Source organism: Osmerus mordax, chromosome 25, assembly GCF_038355195.1.
Source record: "Osmerus mordax isolate fOsmMor3 chromosome 25, fOsmMor3.pri, whole genome shotgun sequence".
Taxonomy (NCBI): Eukaryota; Metazoa; Chordata; class Actinopteri; order Osmeriformes; family Osmeridae; genus Osmerus; species Osmerus mordax.
In genome coordinates, this window is record NC_090074.1 from 4,598,705 (window position 1) to 4,620,271 (window position 21,567).

At 48.3% G+C, this 21,567-nt stretch overlaps 1 protein-coding gene across 3 annotated transcripts in view; it reads right to left on the reverse strand.

The window, feature by feature from the left end:
• LOC136933711 (glucocorticoid receptor-like) overlaps positions 1 to 18,808 on the reverse strand; it is a 35,047-nt gene extending 16,239 nt beyond the window's left edge. Inside the window, exons 1-3 of one of the 3 annotated variants that reach the window (XM_067229215.1) lie at positions 18,410 to 18,808; positions 17,497 to 17,589; positions 14,885 to 16,017 (exon numbers count right to left, since the gene is read on the reverse strand). In XM_067229215.1, the coding sequence (XP_067085316.1) occupies positions 14,885 to 16,008 (1,124 nt within the window). In that variant the 5' untranslated portion in view covers positions 16,009 to 16,017; positions 17,497 to 17,589; positions 18,410 to 18,808. Of the gene's footprint in view, positions 1 to 14,884; positions 16,018 to 16,973; positions 17,015 to 17,496 lie in introns of those variants that run through there. The other 2 variants (XM_067229217.1, XM_067229216.1) reach the window with 2 other exon arrangements.
• Between the last annotated feature and the right edge of the window lie 2,759 nt (positions 18,809 to 21,567).

Below are 21,567 nucleotides of genomic sequence, written 5' to 3' on the forward strand. Positions count from 1 at the left end.
TTTCAGAAACAGCGGGGGCCTACAACTCCATTCATGCCGTGTGGACCTAGCCCCCCTCCCCACCCCACCCCCCCCCACCCGAACGACAGTCCTCACGGCCGAAGCTACAGAGCACCGAGGAGAGGGGGGGGAGGGGATCGCCTAACCCTCGACGACGGGCCTCAGCTTCGGGCGCGCCCGAAGAGGAATCAAAACATACATTTTCGAACATCTTTATGAAAGAACCAGCAGGGGGGGTTTTCCCTGGGACGCCTGCCTGCCTGCCTGCCTGCCTGCCTGGCTGGCTGCCTGGCTGCCTGGCTGCCTGCCTGCCTACCTGTCTGCCTGCCTGCCTGCCTGCCTGCCTGCCTGCCTACATACCCGCTCTCTCGCCTTTGTCCCACTGTCTCTCCGAGCTTGGTGGCACGCTGCCATGCACAGGCAAGCCTCATTAGAGACACCTCCACAGTAGGTAGGGCACATAGCACACACACACACACACACACGCAAGCCAATGCACACGACGTAGGATGCAAAATCAAACCCAGACAGGCCAACACACCCGCACGTTAACACATCCACGCACAGCCAAAATGCAAGCCGGCAAAAAAAAGAAAAAAAAGCCGGCTAGCTAGCGCGCCGTAACACGACGCCGGCTCTGAAGCAGCCCTCTGTGCTGCCGTTTAGTGACCTCGGTATGCTAATGCCTCCCACACTATTCTGATTACGTGTGTGTGTGTGTGTGTGTGAGGAGTGTGTGCGTGTGGGGGGGAGTGGGAACACAAGGTTCGACTGAAAAGAAAAAAAAGAGGAGCAAAGGATCAACAAACAAGTGCGAAATCGTAATGGCCGCCACCGCACACACGCATGCGATGTTTGTCTAGCGACCGAGCTATGGAGCAGCTTGTCGCCGCCAGCAAACGCGACGACAACAAAAAGACTGACTGTTGACAAAACAAAAGATTGGATTTTGGAAAAGAAGCAGGCCGATGTCCCAGGTCCTCTCAAAAAGAACATTTGGGACGGTGTATAGTCAACATCCGGATCTTTCTATGAGGCACTGCTGTGCTTTATGTGTCGGCAATTCAAGTCCCCATCTCTGGCTTTGAAGGAGCAGGTCTGACTAGTCGTTGGGGACTGCAATAGGAGTGCAGGGCCTTTTCTGTCAGTCTGACTATCTGGGGAGTGCATGTGTGTGTGTGGGGGGGGACGGGGACGGGGACGGGGGGGGGGACGACGACAGAGGGGCCTCCCATTTGTGTAGGAGGAAGTCAGGGCCCAGGGGGTTCTTATAAATAGTCCTGTAGCAACCTAAGCCCTAGGACAGTGTTACATGAGGATACTGTATACACACACACACACACACACACACAAGCCTGCCAGCTGACACCCACAATACCCTGTACACCTCTGTGTTATCGCTAATCATTTGTGGGTTAGTAGCGTTTGCGTCAACGACGCGTAGAGAGGGCACCGGGGAAGTTAGCGGTCGTTTGGAATAACGAGCAGAGAGGAGCTCAGTGTGCTCCGCAGGTTCACGTTCCCATGACGTCTGCCATGCCAACTGAGCCCTGCTAGGGCTCCCTAACCCAGGCTTAGGGGAGAGGGCCTACCAAGAGACTGTCAGGGACAGAGAGAGAGAGACAGAGAGAGAGACAGAGAGAGAGAGAGAGAGACAGAGAGAGAGAGAGATTGTGATTGTCAGAGATTGTCAGACACAGAGAGAAAGAGAGAGAGGGAGACAGAGAGAGTGAGACAGAGAGATTGTGATTGTCAGAGAGATTGTTAGACACAGAGAGAAAGAGAGAAAGAGAGAGAAACAGAGAGAGACAGAGAGTGAGAAAGAGAGAGAGAGATTTTGATTGTCATAGAGATTGTCAGACACAGAGAGAAAGAGAGAAAGAGAGAGAGAATGATGGTAGTCCTCTCCTAAACCACCCATCAATCATCTGACAGCGAGACAAGGTAAATCCCACAAAAGCGCCTTTGCTGCCTTCACACCTACTGCGTTTCAACGTACGTCTCAGCGGGGTCAGAAGCCAGACGGGGGCTGCGGGCAAACAAAAGGTAGAGAGACAGAGAGAGAGAGACAGACAGAGAGGAGGCCTGACAGCCAGTCAGCGAGTCTGGACAGTTCCACTGCAGAGCTGGCGGAGGATTGTGCGTGTTGGGCAGGGGATATCAACCGGTGGCTCCCTCGATGGATACCAAGGAGATTTAGCTCGGTGTTCGTCTGAAAAATGCTCTGGAAAGAGGCCTTCTCGTTGAGAGACCGCATTAGGTACACAGTTCCCTCCAGCTATTTCCCCCCTCCCTCTCCCACCCGCTCGGCCCTCCCCCCTCTCTCCTGTTGAGGTTATGTAATATTCATATTGGCGCTGCCGCGACGACGGCCCCCCCACCCCCACCCCAGCCAATCCGCTCCCACTACAAGCTCGGAATACAGAGGAGGTCAGGCAAATCATGAGATTATCCGACTCATCTACCCGGAGACAGACACACACGTACGCGCACGAAGCACTTACACAAACACACACACACACACTCGACCAGGCCCTACTCTGCAAGTCTCTGTTCTGCTGCGTCACTCGGAGAGGAGCGTTTGTTGGAGAGGAACCCGGGCTACGATAAAAGCCACCCCCCCCCCTCCTCATGTGACTGTTGCGCCGAGACACTGACTGCCTCGGCGGCCGTTCTGACACGCCGCGGCGCCCGCCACCCTTCACCAGAGGGGCGGAGCAAGGCTTTTCCACGTATCGCTGCGCGGGGGCCTGAAGAAAGATGAAGTGAAAGCTTAAAAAAAAAAAAAGAGAAGGAAATTGACTTTTGTCAGATAGCCGAACGACGGCTAGGCTGGAGAGTTTGTTTTCTGTGCGTGTGGGTTAACAGGGCGTTTGGGACGGCACGAATCGTTACGCGCTCTTTCCCACTACTGCTGCCAGTGAGCGAGGGGGGGGGGGAAACGTTTCATTCAGAAACGCGGGCACCCTGTTCCTGTTCCCCCCCCGATCCTCACCGGCCGAGTGCCGTCTCCTGAAACGGACGTCAACCGCCTCGAATAACCGGCGAACCTTCCCAGCGTTGGTTTATCCGCTCGGTACTGCCGAGCGGGTGAATTCCCCTAGCTTCCAGAAGTGAAAATTGAACAGAAACATAAATAATAAGATACGATATCGATCGACGCGGGGACATCGGAGAGCCATCGCACGGTCGCATGCTGAAGTTAACCCCTGGGGAGAGGGGGGGGGGGGGAGAAATGGCCGGAAAGCCACAGTCAATACTGGGCCTACCCTGTAAAACATCCGCTACACGCCGAGCCCTAACTTCCCCATTTCGACCAAGCCGAGAGGGACGGCGAGAGAGAGAGACGGAGGAGAGAGAAAGACGGAGGAGAGAGAGAGAGATAGGGGGGGGGGATCCTGTAATGAAGCTGTTTACGGGGCCCGGGCCTCGTCGCGGGGGAGACGTCTGCGTCTCTAGCGCTAGCGGGGGGAAACCTTCATTTGCTCCCTCGCAGATCGAGTTAGCCCCTGACACTCGTCCTGCGCTAAAGCAGACGGATGACTTCGGACCACCTGCACAAGGGGCCATTTCCCTCCCTCGGCCCCCCCCCCGCGGGCTATTAGCATTCGTTTAGCACATTAGCGCTTCTCCCCCTCAGCTAGGGGAGACTGCCGTTTTATTGTAGGCGCCCGAGTGGAGTCACACCAAAAAGAAAGGAAGAAAGAGGGAGTATGGGGAACGAAACACCGCGGGGCAGACAACACCCTTCTCACTTGCGGCTCTGCCCTCGTCGGGGGAAAACGAGCCACGCGGGCTTCTTCGCCGGCCCCTTTGCGAGCGTTCGCGGCCGGACGCTTGGCCGGATTCGAGAGGGGCCGCGTACAACCAAAGCGCCTCCTCGTCCCCTCCGAGGGAGGCGGGAACCGAACGGCCTCCGCGCAGCCGCCCGCGGCAGGGACACACCCGCGGCATTCACCGCACACTGAATAGCTGGCCTCGACGGAGGGGCGGGGCGGGACAAAGAAGACGAAAAAATATAAATAAAGTTGCGATGAGAGGAACCTGGGAAATTCACAAACTCGAGTACAATATTTTATGGGGAATAAGCGAAACGGGGACAGAACACAGAGTTGCTTTGCGAACGCCTCACTCCCTTTTACAGCAGTCATGGTGGGGGCAACGAAAAGCCCCAAATACATTCAGCTACAGTGGAATTGAAATAGCAACCGTAACACTAAAGGCTATATCTGTTAGAGTTCACTATGTGGCCCAGCAGGATATCTATTCAGTTCAAATCACTTGACGCAGAAAAGAACCAAAATGCACACAAACTGTATTGAAAATGTTAAGAAAGACACCTTTTTTCCAATTCTTAAATCATTTGTGTCAGATTTCTATATGGAGACACTGGTATTTTCTTTTTGAGCATTGTTGTTCGAAAAATTTCTAGGTTTTTTCTTTTTGCTGTTAGTGACACTTTCCTCGCATATCAAGCCAGATCTGTCAAACCGGTATTTCAGCGCAAACAGCTAGCAAGCTGCAACCGAATGTGGCTCACCTACACGTGCTTGTGGTACACACACAAGAACAAAAACACGCCTGCGACAAGGGAAGTCAATCTCACGTAAGCAGGCTATTGTGGAAATGGCTCTCGGCACAATAGGAGTAGGAACAGTGAGAAGATGAAGAGAGAGAGATGGGGTTGTCAAGGAGAGCTGAGGAGTGCAGAAAGGACCCTGCCCCTCCCTCCACTCGTTCTGCGCCGTGACAGATTTGTCAGAAGGCAACTGAGCCGGCCTCTTAAACAGCGTGTACAGGGGGGGGGGGGGGGGGGGGGGCTGGGGGAGAGAGAAAAAAAAAAAAAACTCAAGAGAAAGTATTTTTAGAAACGATGGATTCTAATTAGGAGGGCGGGGCAGGACGCTGGCCAAAGTCCAGCAGGACTGCCCTACAGTGAAGGAAAGTGTACACCCCCCCCCCTCGAAATCCAAGAATCAATCAATCAATCCCATCAGACATAAAGGGAAATCACGCGAATTTGACATGGTTGTGAGGGATCCAAAATACCTGTGGGGATGTCGGTGAAGGATGCTTTTTTTTTTTCCTATCAAACGGAGTGTACAGTAGATGTTATGCACCATCTTAGTCAGTACTGTGAAGAAGTGAGGCCTGTTACAACCTGATCCGAACCAACGTTCCAGTTGCGAGCAATTCCTTGCGAGCGCGTGATTGACTACCGACATGAGTTTATTGTTCAATGAAGCAGCACTTGTTGAAAACACCCGTCCTCTGAGCGTTGAAAGCCCTTCAAGACAGACATTATAAACACATGTAAAGAACTTTGTTTTCTAGTACACCGGAACCTCCGATTGGAGGGGGGAAAAAAACGGCAAATGAGCACGGATTTGGGGAAAGTCAAATGCATTAAAAAAAATAAGGCCATTGAGCACCTAACCTGCCTGCAATAGAGTCATTTGTATAGGGCCAGCCAGTATAGAAAGCAGTCTTTTGTATAAACCAACACAATAGGCCATATGAGCCTCGATAAGAGGCTAACTAACAATGTGATTCAACTGCAGAAACACTGATCAATAAAGCTATAGGGAAATTTCCACATGCTCTGCAAACATCTGGTCTTGGCTGACGTTTCCCGGAAGATAATGAGCCCGGGTTTGTTTATTTGGCGCCGTTAATTAAAAGTATGTTGAATCATCTTTCCGTTCTTCGAAGCTGGCATCTGATGCTAAGCGTAACTATGTACAGTGGCTAAGAATAAGTGTCTGATCTTAGATATGCAGGTGTTTTTTTTTCATTTACTTTTTAAGAACACAACCAAGGCGAAATAAATGACAGGCAGTCTAATCACCAGCTAAGAAAAAGCTATTTCAGTTGTCCAGGAAACGCAGTAAAAAAAATAAAAAATAAATCTGAATGCAGAAAAGCATTGGTCATTGCCTTTTTCCGGATGCTTCTAGCCTAATGGCCTAGACCACAATAAAGTACAACAAGGAAGTCATCAAAAGGTATACAGGCGAGGGGCAGGCGCACTCACGCACGCGCCACAAATGCCTTTTCCATGGCAACCGATGTGGGAGAGAGAGAGTCCCTCGGGCATTAATGGTGCGTGTTGAAAGCCACACGGCTCTGGGAGAGCAGGCTCATGCCTGTAGCGGGGGGAGGGGGTGGAGTGGAGGGGGAGGGGGTGGAGTGGAGTGGAGGGGGGGGGGGTGGAGTGGAGGGGGGGGGGTCAGACCTGGCTGGAGAGAGTTATGACTATTCATGAGTCTCTCCGCTGCCAGACGGAGAGGATTCCACGAGACCCACTCGGGGGGGGCACGCCGGCACCTCGCCCGACGACGGCACGTCTTTCCCGGAACCTTCCGTCCGGTGGCTACGCCGCCGCCCGGCCTGCCCGTAGCGGTTCAGCGCTAACCTCAATACAGGTTTGTGCACGTTTAGGATTGACATCATGTCTTTAGGGTTTGTTAAACTGTAGGCCCAATGGCGGAGTCTGTGTGCAGCAGATAGTGTGTGTTGAAGAAAAAAAAAACTGGTTTTATTCAGTAATTACATGAATTGGTTCAATCACTGTGAACAGAAGGCCTGAAAGCCTAATGGGTAGTAAAAAAACTGCCACTTCAGCGGCAAGCAAAACAATAGGAAAGGGGGCCATAATTATGGGATGAATAGTTTGTTGACTAGCACAGGGGAGGACAGAAAATGGTGGACATTAGCAAAAGGGCCTCCGACTGGACTTCTCAGCACGAGTTAAATTCCTTTATTCCTGCCGAAACAGGAAAAAACACTCGTACACACACACTCGTACACGCACTTGACGATAATCATGTAAGAATGACAGCAGCAAAGGGCAAAACAGAGGGCCTCAGAGGAGAGGGAAAATATGACGATGGGGGGGGGGGGCGAAGGTGAGAGCATCCAAGTCGACACGGTGACCGAACCGCAGACAAGCTACCATCTGGGGGGGAGGGGGGGACAACAACCAAACAACCAATAATCAGGGGAAGGGGGAGGGCAGGGAAGGGAAGGGCATAAATGCTGATTCGACTCGGAAAAAAGGCCTCTGGTCATTGGATCAGACGAGCAGAGCCAGATGTAACATGAGAGCCCGCAGGGATCCGAAACCCCTCTGCAAAACAAACAAGACGAGCAGGCAGAGATGAGCGCCGTAACCTTGAGGCCAGAAGCTGAACCGTTTGGCCCAACTGGCTCCGGGCCCGCGTACGGCGAGCTGCCAGATTTCCCCCCCCTCTCCACCAATCACGTCCAAGGGGAGGGACCGGGAGCCTCGGCTGCGAACCAGACGAACAACGCTGCCGGCTCATCCTCTCGGATGAGGTCTGCTCTCGGACTGTTTTGGCCGTTGGCATACGACCCGGGTACCATGACATGACAAAGTTAGGTATTCATTAAGCCTGGGGTTCGTCTGTTTGCCATGTTTGTTGCAAAGTCCTCGACTCCACTGCCAATGTATAAACAGAGGGCTATCTGGGGGTACACAAGTAGCCCATAGTAATCAGTCAAAGGCTTAGGGGAAACTGAAACATGTTATTTTGTCACTAAATAACATGGGTCATATATGACACCACATACTCCACACAGGCCAGAGGCATACCCTACCACTCGTATTACATAATCACCACAAATGAACCTTGTCACTTCCTATTTCCGAAGTATAGAACCGCAATCAGAAAAAGGACCAGCGTTGCACCACAATCGCGCAACCTGAGAATATCCCACCGCCCCCACCGGCGCTGTCCGAAAGACGACGGGAAGTTCGAGACCCGCGGACATTTCGAGGAGCTTTCCTAAAGAGTGGCGCAATCAAACCGCCGATCGCACGCTTCCCTCTGCACGGTCGGTAACATCCTCCTGACATAACACTGCCCAGGGATGCTGTCAAGACTGTTATTGTGAAAAAATGCAGAAGGGGGGTGGGGGGGCGGGGGTTCAACAGAACTTCTACTGTGAAGTATCGCGTGGAGGAGGAAGAGTTACGGCTGTTTGCACAGCGCCGGGCCGGGCCCTCGGCCCAGGCTTGGCTCCAGTCGGGATGCGGGCCGAGGGAGCCGGAGGGAGGCTGTGGAAAGCCCGAAACGCGGCACACAAAGATGTCGCCCCACAGTTCCTCATTTCAAGTCGCGTCCAGTAGACCCGTCTCAGTGAGGGCTTGGGTTACCACATGTTGTTCACAAAGGATCACTAAATGTACAGTATGTCACTGTCCACAGTTGTTTGAGTTATGAGGTAAGACACGCCCAGACAAGAAGGGCTGACCCACCACAAGAGAAGCTAGGTTATTGGACAGCCCTGCGTTAAACTAACCAGCGGTTACATAAGCGGGCTCTCGATAAGACCTTAAACAAAGCACTCGCAAGCCTGCTAAGTGTGCACGAGTGAACCACAGAAAACTGAATAGAGCAGGGGGAAAGTGCAATGATTTGAATGAATCCTACACTAAATCTTACTTGACTTCCATTTAGTCATTTAGCAAACGCTCTTATCCAGAGCGACTTACAGTAAGTACAGGGACATTCTCCCCGAGGCAAGTAGGGTGAAGTGCCTTGCCCAAGGACACAACGTCAGTTGGCATGACCTGGAATCGAACTGGCAACCTTCAGATTACTAGCCCGACTCCCTCACCGCTCAGCCACCTGACTCCCTGACTTATTGGGAAATGTAAAACATTTCACTTTTGGAATAGTATTCGACACTGCCATACATCCAACGAAGACAGGTTCTCTAGAGAGAGAGAGAGAGAAATAGAGAGAGAGAGAGAGAGAGAGAGGGGGAGTCAGGGAAGTCAGGTGATTTACTAGCTGAAGCAGCAGAACCTGCAGAGCGTGTTCTTCAGAAGCCAGGCATCGCTAGCCGATGCAACGGCGGAGAGAAGCGTGATGCAGCAAAAAAAAAAAAGAAATACAACATGTGAAAAACAGTCAGGCTAATCTAACGACAAGAAGGGAAGCTAGAAAGAAGAAAAATAGTCACCATAAAAGATGGTATTTATCAGTCAGTCAAGGTCCGTACGGATGAACAAAAAAAACATGCTAGATGTGTTAATGATTAATATGCGAATCGATGAATCTCTTAAGAATTGCATCAATGAACCAGGAATTTGAGCACTGCTGTGGAACATTGTAGGGCCGCTGGATGCATATTTTTGTTCTAAATGAGTAGCACATCTGCCCAATAAATGTTTAATGAAGACTGTTATTGGAAAAACTGTTAAATCTATAACTCTCCACAAAAGGCATTTCACTGTGCTAAAGGTGTAAACAACTCATCAATTAACTGATCTTGAATCGAAATAACAATCGAGAAAATTCCAGAAAATTGAACTTTACCCTCATACAGGCCAGCTTGAATTATTGATGTTATTGATGTTGCCTGAAATCCATCAAACTTGACTCGTGATATCTGGGTGTTCTCCAGGCTGACCTGGGTTTCATATCAGTTCTAGAATGAGTTCTACATTCAAGCATGCGGCCTACACTGTCCCTGTTCTAAACAATAGATCAACCACATGTAGCAGCAGAAAATATATATAAAAATCTCCACATTTCGGCTGTGTGTGAGAACAGGCTTGGGAGGGCATGAGTCTCCATTTGGAAGTCGCTTCATTTCAGTGGATATCTGGTCAAAATCAAAAACACGATTAAAATACATAAGGGCCACATAGAGGCGACATATACTTTCTCCCTCAAACTTACAATTGAAAACTTGCAATCAGGTATGCATCTATCTTCTGGGAAACGCGTGGCCTATGACGGTAACCAAAAGGGTTTGGTGATTAATTACGCGACTGTGAACGCCCCTCAAAATAACTGCAGCTGCCACAGAGTGGGTTGAGTGTGTCATAGGTCAACGTGAGTTTATCAAGTCGTTTGCCTATCTCGTGCATGACATGGATTGGTTGGAGCCTGCCATACAGACTGGCGTACACTTGAATCGTTCAAATGCACCGTGCACTGCTGCACCAAAAAGGTCCTCGCCACATCAAACAGCTGAAAGGTTAGTGGCGGTGCCACCGGTGGAAAAGGTTTGTCCGGAGCACATACCTTCTGGAACATACTGCCAATGTGCAGCCAAATGGTGTCGTCTATGTGGGCACTATTCATAAAGGACAGAAAGTGAAAATAGCATTTGTGCAATATTTAGGCCCCCGTGTGACGAAAGGTCACACAATCATACTTTGTCAACACTTCTGAAGAAACGAAGGCTGCTAAAAAGCTTTCCATAATCCTTTGTAGCCGGTTAGCGCCTTGACCAAGTGCGCCGACATGCTGTTAGCAAATTGGTAATTAGCGGCTACATGTGTGTAAACCCTTTTCACCAAGTGCGACTTAACGGTACAATGAGCTCTTTGAAGTCCCTGCATTCCTCGTCGTGCACACGGAACTAGCCAACGAGAAGGAGGGAGAGAGCGAGAGAAGCAAATGGCAGATTGGGAGGTTGGGTGGGTGGGATGAAAAAGGAGCAAGGACACTGGGGGGGGAGAGAGAGAGAGAGAGAGAGAGAGAGAGAGAGAGAGAGAGAGAGAGAGAGAGAGAGAGAGGGAGAGAGGGAGAGAGGGAGAGAGAGAGAGAGAGAAAAAGGCTGCCAGAACGCAAACAGCAAAAGAGAAATATACACTGTAAACTCTTGTAACATGCTGCATACCAAGCTAAGGCAGTGTGCGTGGGCAAGCTTCAAACATTATGATGGGGAGGGGGGGGGGGGGGTTTACAGTGCCTTACCCTGAGAGAGAAAAAAAAGGGAAAAAGAGGTGTGACATGGTGTAGATCTCTTGTCCTGTTAATCATTCACCATTCAAACCTCTGGCATTGGGGGGGGGGGGGGGGGGGGGGGGGCTGTCAAATGATGGCTGCCGGTCACAGAATTCCAAGCGCCCATGCTACACGGCAACACCGACGCCCTGCGTAGCAACCTCCATTGCTGTAAGCCTACCTATTCGTCTGGCTCAAACTCTATTTTTTCCTCCAGCTGTACAACAAGCATTTATCTGCAATCCACACACTTTAACCCCAGTTTATTTCGATTGGATTTTCCTTTTCAAGACCAAAGAATTGCCCAGATAGTGCATTAGTGTGGGTGGCCACAAGGCAGACCTTATGAACATCCCTGTGTAATTGCATTTGGCCAAAGCATTTCGACTGCTGTATCATGCCTGGCAGTCACAGTCCAAGTACAGAAACAAAACACATCCACACAAGCCCCTCAGCACTCCTAAATGTCTGGTAAATAATCGTTTTTGGGCAGGTTTGGTCCTACCACTGAAAGACTACAGCTCATTCAAAATTCTGCAGCTAGGTTATTAACCAAAACTAAAAGGAGAGAACACATTAGTCCTGTCCTAGCTACTTTACACTGGCTCCCTGTTACCTTCAGAATTGACTTTAAGGTCCTTTTCCTCACATACAAAGCTCTACACGGACAAGGACCTAGCTACATTGCTAACTCCTTTATAAACTACACACCAGCTAGAACACTGAGATCATCAAATGCAGGCCTATTAGAGGTCACCAGAAGCAGTCATAAGAAGATTGGTGATTCGGCCTTTGTCAATTACGCCCCAAAACTATGGAACAAATTACCCATAAATATTAGGGAAGCAAACACTCTAGACATTTTTAAAAGACAGCTTAAAACCTACCTTTTTACCGAAGCATTTAAGTAATTTTATCTCAAAAGGGTTTTCCTACTTTTAAAGTTGTTTTCTCTCTTGAACAGAGATCTTATTGGGATTTTTATTTTTGTTTGAATTGTTTATCACTTGTATTATTGTTTTTATTGATTTTATGTAAAGCACCTTGAGCTACAATTCTTGTATGAAATGGGCTATATAAATAAAGTCTTACTTACTTTACTTACTTACTACAATTGGTCGGTTTGTCATTTCAAATGGGATTCCTAACGCAGGAACGCACGTCACCATCTTTGGTCAACAGGCGTCGTTTAATACGATAACGTTGATTGGGTAATCAACGTTACGTCAACGTTACGTCACTTCACACAAAGTGACGTACAGGGGAAGGGATGTGAACCGGTGACCTCTTGGATCTGCATTCTAACGCTCTACAACCGAGCTCTACCCATCAACCAAGAGTCCTCTTCAGCAGACGGGCGAGTTGGATCTGTCCCAGCTGCTCCACCAATGGAGGATAACCCTAACCCTGCAGGTCGTAACTCTTCCACACAGAGATGGAAGAGGGGAACCTAACCCCGACCCCTTCGACCTCTCTGTGCCTGGCTGGAGGTAACACCATCCCGTGGAAAGGGCGCGCGAAATGTCTTCGCAACGTCCCACCGAGCCAGCACAATGAGACGAGGCGACGGCTACGGCGACAGAACTAGGCGTGGGTATTTAACCAAACAAAGAAGCCACGAATGAAGACTGAGACTGATACTGTGCGCAAACAAATAAGACAGATAACAGAAATCCCCACAGGCAGACAAAGAACAGTAGCCCTCCGCGCCCCCTGAACTCGTGCTGAGAGACCCAATATCAGAGCTGTACCGCAGGGAACTGAGGCCAGGGCAGGAAATTCCAATATCTTGATTCTGAGATTGGGAGAACAAGTTTCAACAAAACCAAGAATTCACATGAGGGAACTTGAAAGAGTTCCAGCGAGAGGAGCCGAGAGCAACATGTTAGACTGCGGACGAGACTGCGGACAGCCCGTCCCCCGTCCCCCCGATCTCCCTTCTTAACTTTTTTGAGATCCGACACCAATTAGGCAGGCGGCCCTCCAGGAGTTGCGTGTGTCAGGCCTGACGCGACACGCATGTGACCCGACCCGTGTCGGGTGTCTGTCACGCGTGTCAACGTAGCTACGTTGGAAATACAGCCGTGTCGTCGGAACCAAACGAACTTAAGTTGGGCCTCCTCCTCTAGTTCTCTTATCGCTGTCATTTCAGACATACATATACAAATGGCGAAATGGCGTCCTCGATTCTGGCGTGCATTTATTGGCCACTGTGGCACTCCTCTGAATAAGTCTGTTTGCCTTGTTACAGTTTGGACAGCCCATGTGAAGTATATCCGCAGAAAGGAGTACAGCCTATTACCCTCTAATTGTATTCTATGGAAAAGGCAGCCATGGAATAAATGAGTGATGATAAAATAAATAAAATAGGTCATAAATGATTCCTTACTTGCTGCCTACTAATCATGCAGTCTATAGGGTTACTAAGGGATGCAACATTTCCAGAATGTTTCCCAAAATGTTGCTTAAGGAGGTGACTTTTTTCCCCCCACTATTTCCACTGATAACTATTATATTAAATCAGTAAGCAGACCGGGTATTAGAAGGTAACAACGAGAATTTTGTTACACTTACTACATCACATGGACAGTCAGTTCTTTGCATTTCACACAACCGAACACAATCAAGCACACACACGACAGCATTCAGACCAAAGAGCTCTGATAGATATTTGTCCATGTATAACTAGCAAATACAAACAAGAACTAATATTGCCGTTTTCAACATCCATTTTTGATGTCATGCACAGGTTTGCACTCGGATAGCGTGCCAATTTGTAGAGGTCTCGTGTATTCGTCACGTCAAAAAGCCCTGCCTAATCAGATCCACTGACAGAACGTTGAAAATAATTCCACGGGAATTCCTGTCAATTCACACATTCCTGAGAACTCCCCTGGAACTATTCCCCCTTTCCACCAGCTTACGCGCTTCCCTTTCTCGCCGCCGCAAAACGGAGGCCCGACCCGGCGGAAGCCTCCGGAAGCCAAGCGTCCTTTACCGAAAAGAGAGAGAGAGGGAAACAGCTTGGCCCGAGGGGGAAGTAGTCTACGTTCTTACCCTGGCCACGGCTCGGAGCCTGAGCCTTCGTGAATTAGTTCTAAACATCGTCGTCCTGTGGATCAGACCACTAAACAAGGTACTGAGAGTGAAAGGAGCGTCTAAGCAGCAGCCCGGCCTAAACCCAACCCACATGAGGAACTGTCCTACACATGTAACAAGTGTATGGAAATATCCAAGATTGGAACAAGTTTAATGCCATCCTGAAATGAACGATTAGAACAGGCTACCCTTGGCGGACATCTGTTTTAGATAGGCCTTCTTTTTTTTTTTTATTAGCAATCATCTGTGGCGTTATAGATTATGAAGTTATCAAGACAACGGTGGAATTCTTTGAACTGAAAAATGTAGCAACTGCAGTGCATCGTGAGAGCATGCCGTCGGAAAAGCTCTCCAAACATTCCCACAAGAAGCCAACTTGTAGACTAACTATACCATAACAGCCTTGTGTGTGTGTGTGTGTTCCTTCCTGTGTCTCTCCCTGTCTCTCTCTCACTGACTGTCTCTCCCTGTCTCTCTCTCCCTGACTCTCTCCCTGACTCTTTCTCCCTGTCTCTCTCTCTCTCCCTGTCTCTCTCTCTCCCTGTCTCTCTCTCTCCCTGTCTCTCTCTCTCCCTGACTCTCTCTCTCCCTGACTCTCTCTCTCCCTGACTCTCTCTCTCCCTGACTCTCTCTCTCTCCCTGACTCTCTCTCTCTCCCTGACTCTCTCTCACTGACTCTCTCTCCCTGTCTCTCTCTCCCTGTCTCTCTCCCTGTCTCTCTCTCCCTCTCTCCCTCGCTCTCCCTCCGGAATGACTGGAGTTGTGGAGCTCGGAGAGAGGCCCACGTGTTAAAGCTGAGAGAGATCTGAAGAGAGAGCGAGACGGCACACCGGAGGCCACGGCCCGGCCCACGGCATGCCCGACTTGAACATCCACAAAAACAACCGGGCCAACTGGTGTCAGCATGAGTATCGAATGACCCGATTTCTGAAAGGATCCCTGGTAGCAGAGGAACCCCACGCGGCAAGGACCTCGCCAATCGGATTCACGGAGCAGGTGAACCAAACACAGCCTACCTGCCGTAGCTGACGGGGAACGCGGCTGAGGCCGACGCCCCCTCGGCCTCCCTCTGCATCCCCACGCTGTCCCCATATCCATTCCCTCGACTCCAGCCGTTGCCCACGGACGACAGAGGGGGGTACAGGCCAAAGAGAGGCTTCTGGTCGGGCTGCTGCAAGCCCAGAGCGGCCGAGCCCGGGTTGGCCCCGTAACCGTAGCCGGGCCCCCCCAAAGAGCCGCCGCCCCCCGGCAGGCCCAGGCCCCCCGAAGGCCCGGCCAGGTCCATGCCGGAGACCTGGCAGTAGCTCCGGTTGTCCTGGGTCTCCTGCTTGATCACGCCCGGCGTGCACAGCTGGAGGAGGGAGTCGTCCGCGTCTTTCTCCGTCTTGATGACGGGCACGGGGAGGACGGCCTGGCCCCGCCGGTCCACCCCGTCCCCCTTGCCGCAGCTCCCCCCGGAACCGACGCCGCCCGGGGGCTTGGCGTCCAGCAGGGAGTCGTCCACTGACAGGGTGGAGAGGAACGCGGCCTCGTTGTCCCCGTAGAACTCGTTGAGGTCCGAGAGAGAACCGGGCAGGTCGAGGTCCCTCAGGATGTCCAGCGTGTTGTTGGCGCTGAGGCGGTCGCCACCGTACGAGTCCTTCTGGCCCCCGAAAGACGAGCCGGCGTCCAGCCGGTCCTTGTCCATCGAGGAGAAGTCTTCGGTTTTGATGTGGAATGGGTCGAGTGGGTGAAATCCCATCCTCGAGTTCCCCAAGGTGGCGGGCGACCGGTTCAAACTCGCGATGCTCTCCTCCAGGAGGGAAAATTCCTCTGAATACAGACCCAAGTCCTGCTGTTGCTGCTGCTGCTGCTGCTGCTGCTGCTGCTGTTGTTGCTGTTGCTGTTTCTGCGGTTGCTGCATTCCCAGAGGAGCCGCCCCTAGAGACGAGACCTCCCTCTGGGCTTTGCTTCCCTCCAGTCCGTTCAGGGCCTCCCCACGGCCGGGGCCCTGGCTCTGGGCCCTGCAGCCCGGCAGGTGCACGGCGGAGGCCGAGGTGGCGGGGGCAGCCCCCGCCGCTTCCCTCTCCTCGCCGGGCCTCTCCTCGAACGGCGAGCTGTCGTCGTGGGTGTTTCTCCGTTTCGGTCCACCCTGATCCATGTCTAGATTCTGTTGACACAAACACAGAGGAGGTTCAGTCAAGGTACACGCCCAGGTCAAAGACCTAAGACTGGGCCTTTCCTGAGCCAGGACCCAACACATTACATGACACAGACAAACCAGAAGGGGGTAAAAGAAAAGGCTGAACTGAATAGGGCTTTAACATTTAGTGTAGTCCAGGGTAATTTCCCTCTTCCCGATTTAAGATCCACGAGACATATCGCAGAAACGAGCATGGAAAATCCAAGTGTTGATTCACGTTATAAGCAGGCTTTGACTGTACCCTTGCATCACCATGGAGGTTCCTTAACTAAACTGTGGAAGCATGTCAGAACCCAAACACACTCAGCAAGACAGGTTCAGTCAAAATAACAAGAAGATTTACTGTCATCAGTATTGGGCAATACGTGACCAACAGATCCATGAGACTTGCGGCAAATTGAATAATTGCGGATAAATAAATAGGCTATGAAACATGCCAAATATATATACATAAGCGCCCAGTCTTCATTGAAGTTGTGATCAAGTTTCTACTGTCATGGTCAGGCACCCTGAGGGCTTCTTAACTATTCTGTGGAAGCATGTCAGAACTCAAACACACTTAGCCTGTATTTCAGGCAGAACCCCTTTCGGTGCTACCAAACTTAACGGACGAACAGAAACTAAGCAGCAAAATAACCTTGATAACAGCTGCAGAATTGAAGCTGCTACTGCCTGTAGCGGTTGGTTCAACTGAGTTTCAGCTTTCCTTCATTGATACATGATGGTCATAAAAGGCCTATAAAGACATCTTATTATGCCATTTCTAACGTCAAATATGCTATAGTTCCTATACCATTTGTATGACTGATGCAAAATTGTCCATGTTAAAGTAGCCTTAGAAAGATAACCTCAAGAAAATCATGCAAGGCAGTTTAGAATCCAAGCACTATGTGTCTATAGCAATAGAAAGATAGATAGCCTACCTAAAAGCAGTGTCGGTCCATTTTACTTTCGTAGACAGAACCTGACGTTTTACATCGGGGGAAAGAATATCTAAATTGCGCAAAATGTAGAATACAAAATGGAGCCATCGACAACAGAATATCGACGACGGTGACTCGGTACAACTACATACAATCTACCAAATGTGCACGGCTATACTAGGCTGCTACAGTAATCTACAGTAGAAACGATAGAACAGCCGCAGTAGTGCAACCTGTTGGCTGTGACGGGTAACTGCACTACAAAAACTAAACTTAGGTTAAAATAGATTAGATGAATACATGATCATGTAAAAATAATAACTGCATTACACAATACACACAATGATCAGATTTAACGTTAACAGCACACAACTGTCAAGGTCGGAAAAATACCAGCTAAAACATGCCTAAAGTTTGAGCTTATAACAGCACTTGAATAGTCAATAGTCTGGTGACAGTTCGTGTGAAAGTCATACATTTCAAAAACCAACATCTGACTATTCTACAAACATATGACACGTACCTGATTTTATAAACGTGGGTTCCAAGTACGCGAGGTCATCTCCCGTTCGTCTGAAAGTTGGATGGAATTTTGTGTGTGGCCTTACTTTTTCTTCTGCCAGCAAATAGAGCTATCTGTCAAGACTTATAACGATTTTCCAATCCCCCTGTCAGAATATATTAAAGTTTTAACGCCCACCGCTTAATTGTAAAAATAAAATAAAACTGTTCGCAATGTAGTATATCCTCGCACGAAACAAATCCACAAGCAGAAAGATACAAGTTTCTGTTTTTGGTCTATGGAATCGTAGATCATTAATGTTACATAATGACCAAGCTAGCCAACTACAGTGCAGTTTAAACCCATGGGCATGGCATAGCTGGATAGGAGGGCGGCTAACTAGCTTGACAGCAGTAAACGCCCCTCTAGAAGCAAACTCTACAGTCGGAAACACTGAAAACACAACCTTGCTCTTCGACTTGTCTCTCTGAACAAAGTTATAAATTACACCGCTAACACGTTAGAAAAAATTACAAGTAGGTCACTATGAAAGTGTTTTATATATAGCAAGACACTGACGTGCTGATGCAAGTTGTGCAAAACTTGCTCACGTAGCTAGCTCTAACGTCGTTAGCAAAAGAACGCTAGACTATCTAAAACCTCACTGAACTAAAACTAGACTAAATGCAACACAGTCAACAAACTTAATAGTTAAAGACGATGTGTATGTAGATAAAAGGCAACTTCCGACACTACGTTGGAAAGCTAAATAGCTAGTAGCGAAACATCTAGCTCCTTGGCCCAAGAAGGTTGTGCTAAGCAGCAGTCAACCAAACGCAGAGGAAGCGTCGGAGCCACCGAAAGCCGAGGACGAGATCGATCAAGTGCGTGCATAGAACTTCAACGCAAAAGTAACTTCGAAGAGCGTTCTCACCTTTAATGGCTTGAAAAAGTCAATCCTCGTGAGCAACTAACTGCACTACTCTATTATCGTGTGCATCAAAACACTAAACAATATTTCATGACTTAAAGTTTTAAATCAGAAACGCATCGGTCAAAGTAACTGACAAGCAAAACGTTCGATGGCGCAGGACGGTACTGTAGATAGAGCGGGGCGAAGGGCACGTTGACAGCCGCTCTGGAAATAAACAAGATCTGAAGACAGCTGGATCCGCGGCTCCGTTTCCCTCCACTGCGTATTGCTGCTCAAAAACAGCTCATCTGCAAGGGATAGCTAAACGAGTCGACGTCGACGGCTTGTTCGACAACACTGTGTTTAACCGAACAGAAAAATAATTCCGAGATTATGCCTGTGAAACTGCCTCAGCTGTCAGTCCCGAAATCGGACATGCGCAGAGAGAGGCTGGGAACAAATGGCAGATATAACTGATTTAAATGGACGCATTTTTCAAAAAAAACTTATATAATAAACTGCTATAATAAGTTGTCAAGATGATATTTCAATCACAATGATTAGCCTATACTAACGCTTAAGAAATATCTACGGCTGTATTGTATTCTGTTAAAGTGTAACTTTATTCTAAACAGGCCTAGTTTTAATCATTCGCTATAGGCTACTTTCTTGATGATATATTTTTATAGCCTCGTGTCAGCTTCGGTGCATTCTTAGTTATTGTCATGCACTCTTTCCCTTGATTGTGTGTAGATGTATTTACCATTGAGTGATGCTGTGAGACTTGGACACGGTTGGTATCAGGGTAAGAGAGTAGAGAAAGAAGATATGGGAGGGGGAAGAGTTGAGGTGGCAGGCAAGGCAAGGGGCTCCATGCAAACCAGCCGATTAGGAGGGGCAGCGTGTGTCCTGAACATGTGGATGATTCATTAGCACACAGCCCAGCTTGATGGAGGCTGGAACATGCCTAAGTCTCCCATGGGCAACGGGGAACACCACACTGTTCTCAGCCAGAGAACACATTGTCTGTGCAAACCACTGTGGATCCTCCAGTTTACCGTTGTGTAATTATGGTTTCAAGGAATATAATGCTAGATCTAATATAATGCTACGGCAGCAACACTGTGTCAATAATCAGCATTCTCCCCTGATTTATATTATAATGTATGCTTGTTTATCTTTCACCATTGTCTTCCATTGTTAGTTGACAATCAATATGGTGTGCATTAAAACATTTCTGTTTTGACTGTACTAATACACAAATCCCCACCTTCCTAGGCTCTCGCCAAACCTATACCCCCACCGTTGCCACCTAATCTAACCCACGCACTCAGTTTTAGACATCAGGCAATAATGACATCGTATGACAGTCAAAGTCCTTCACTGTCCTCATGTTGAGGCATCACTGGAATGGACGGCTCCACTCTAAAGAGGTTGTATGGCCTGATAATTGCTCACTTGGTCCTGTCTGTCAGGGACCAGCAGCATGGAGTGGTGACCTGATTTAACATGAACAGGGGCAAAGGCGATGTGGTGGGACCTTTGATTTCACTATTCAGTTGACTCGGATCCGTGAGGGAGAATGTGGACACAGGTAGGCGTATCCAGACGTAACCCTCATGAATAGGATGGCGTTTTTTTCCCTCAACAGCAGCAGTCATCTACCGAGAAGGGAGGGTGTTCCCTCCGAAAGCATCCCAGGAACTTAACTGACCCAAATGATCAGGTCGCCCGCTTATAGCGCAACAGAGTGAAGATTCAAGAGCTGCTATTTATACAGAATGATTTATCGCATCGCGTGTCAGTTCATAAGCTTCTCTTCCAACCTTTTTGGGATCAAATTATATTTTTCTATTTGGATAAATGTATGAAGTTGTTATTTTTTAGACACTCAGTTTGAGGAAGTATAAATAAGGCTTGTTTGGACCCCAGACATTAATAGCCATTGACATGGTCTAAATTTGTTTAACAGTACTAATGAAATTGGAAGAAAACTTTTCAAATCTGTTTATACATTTTTACAGATTCAAACTATAGGCTTCCTACCAGGCGTGCATTTATGCTTTGCATTGAAGTCAGTTTCATTACCCTTACCATATTACTGTCCTGGTTACAAGCTGCCAGTAGATTGCCCTCAAGTCATGTATTTATATTTTGCCCTGTCTAAATGTCACAGATTGCATGTGTGTGTGTGTGTGTGTGTGTGTGTGTGTGTGTGTGTGTGTGTGTGTGTGTGTGTGTGTGTGTGTGTGTGTGTTTGTGTTTGTGTTTGACAGCAGGGCTCTGCATTTTGCACACTATGCACAGTTTGAGATAGCATTACATAGCATAAAATAGATATTTCCCCCAAAAACACAATGTAAATGGTTCAAATATGGTCAATAATACAGATGTACTTTTATCTTTGTACATACCGTACTTTTAATTTAAGGTAGTTATAATATGTGTTTTGACAATTCTGGTGAAAAAAACATCTTGAAACATATAATTATGAAAATGTTGTTGAAGAAATATAGTTTTTTTTATTATTACTTGTGCAATAACATTAACCTTTAACTTTAGTACTATATTGTAAAGTAATGCAACCGTACAATGTCACTAAACAATAAATACAACATACAATATTTAATTATTGTCATTTAAACAGTCGTTTTACAGCAAACCTTAATGATGGGAAGACCACACACCTTTGAGGAAATAAAGGAATTTACTGTGATGTTCATTTTACAGCTAAATATGTTGAATATGTGTTGACCATACTGTATTGTGGAATGTGTTTCTGATATAAGAAGTGGTCGGCCAACTACAGTTTACTACGGTTATTTACTGGATTTACTATGCAATAAATACAATCAGATCAAAACCTTTAGCAGTGCTGCACCTCCCTTTAACTCAAAACTCATCTTCAACCAAACAATGTTGAAAAAAAAAAAAACTTAAGATTGAATATGACTACCAAAATCTAAATCTATCCTGCAAATCCTGATTAATATTTCCTACTGTAGTACTCACTGTCTCACTGTATAATCACTTGCTTTGCATTGTACACTGTTTCACGATTCTACTCATGTTTCTTTCTGGTACATGTATCTAGGACTCTTCCTGTCTGGTGTTAAAACACCTCCTTCTAGCCAGGCACGAAGCACTGTAGAGATGCCAAGTGGCACTTGCAGAGAGGA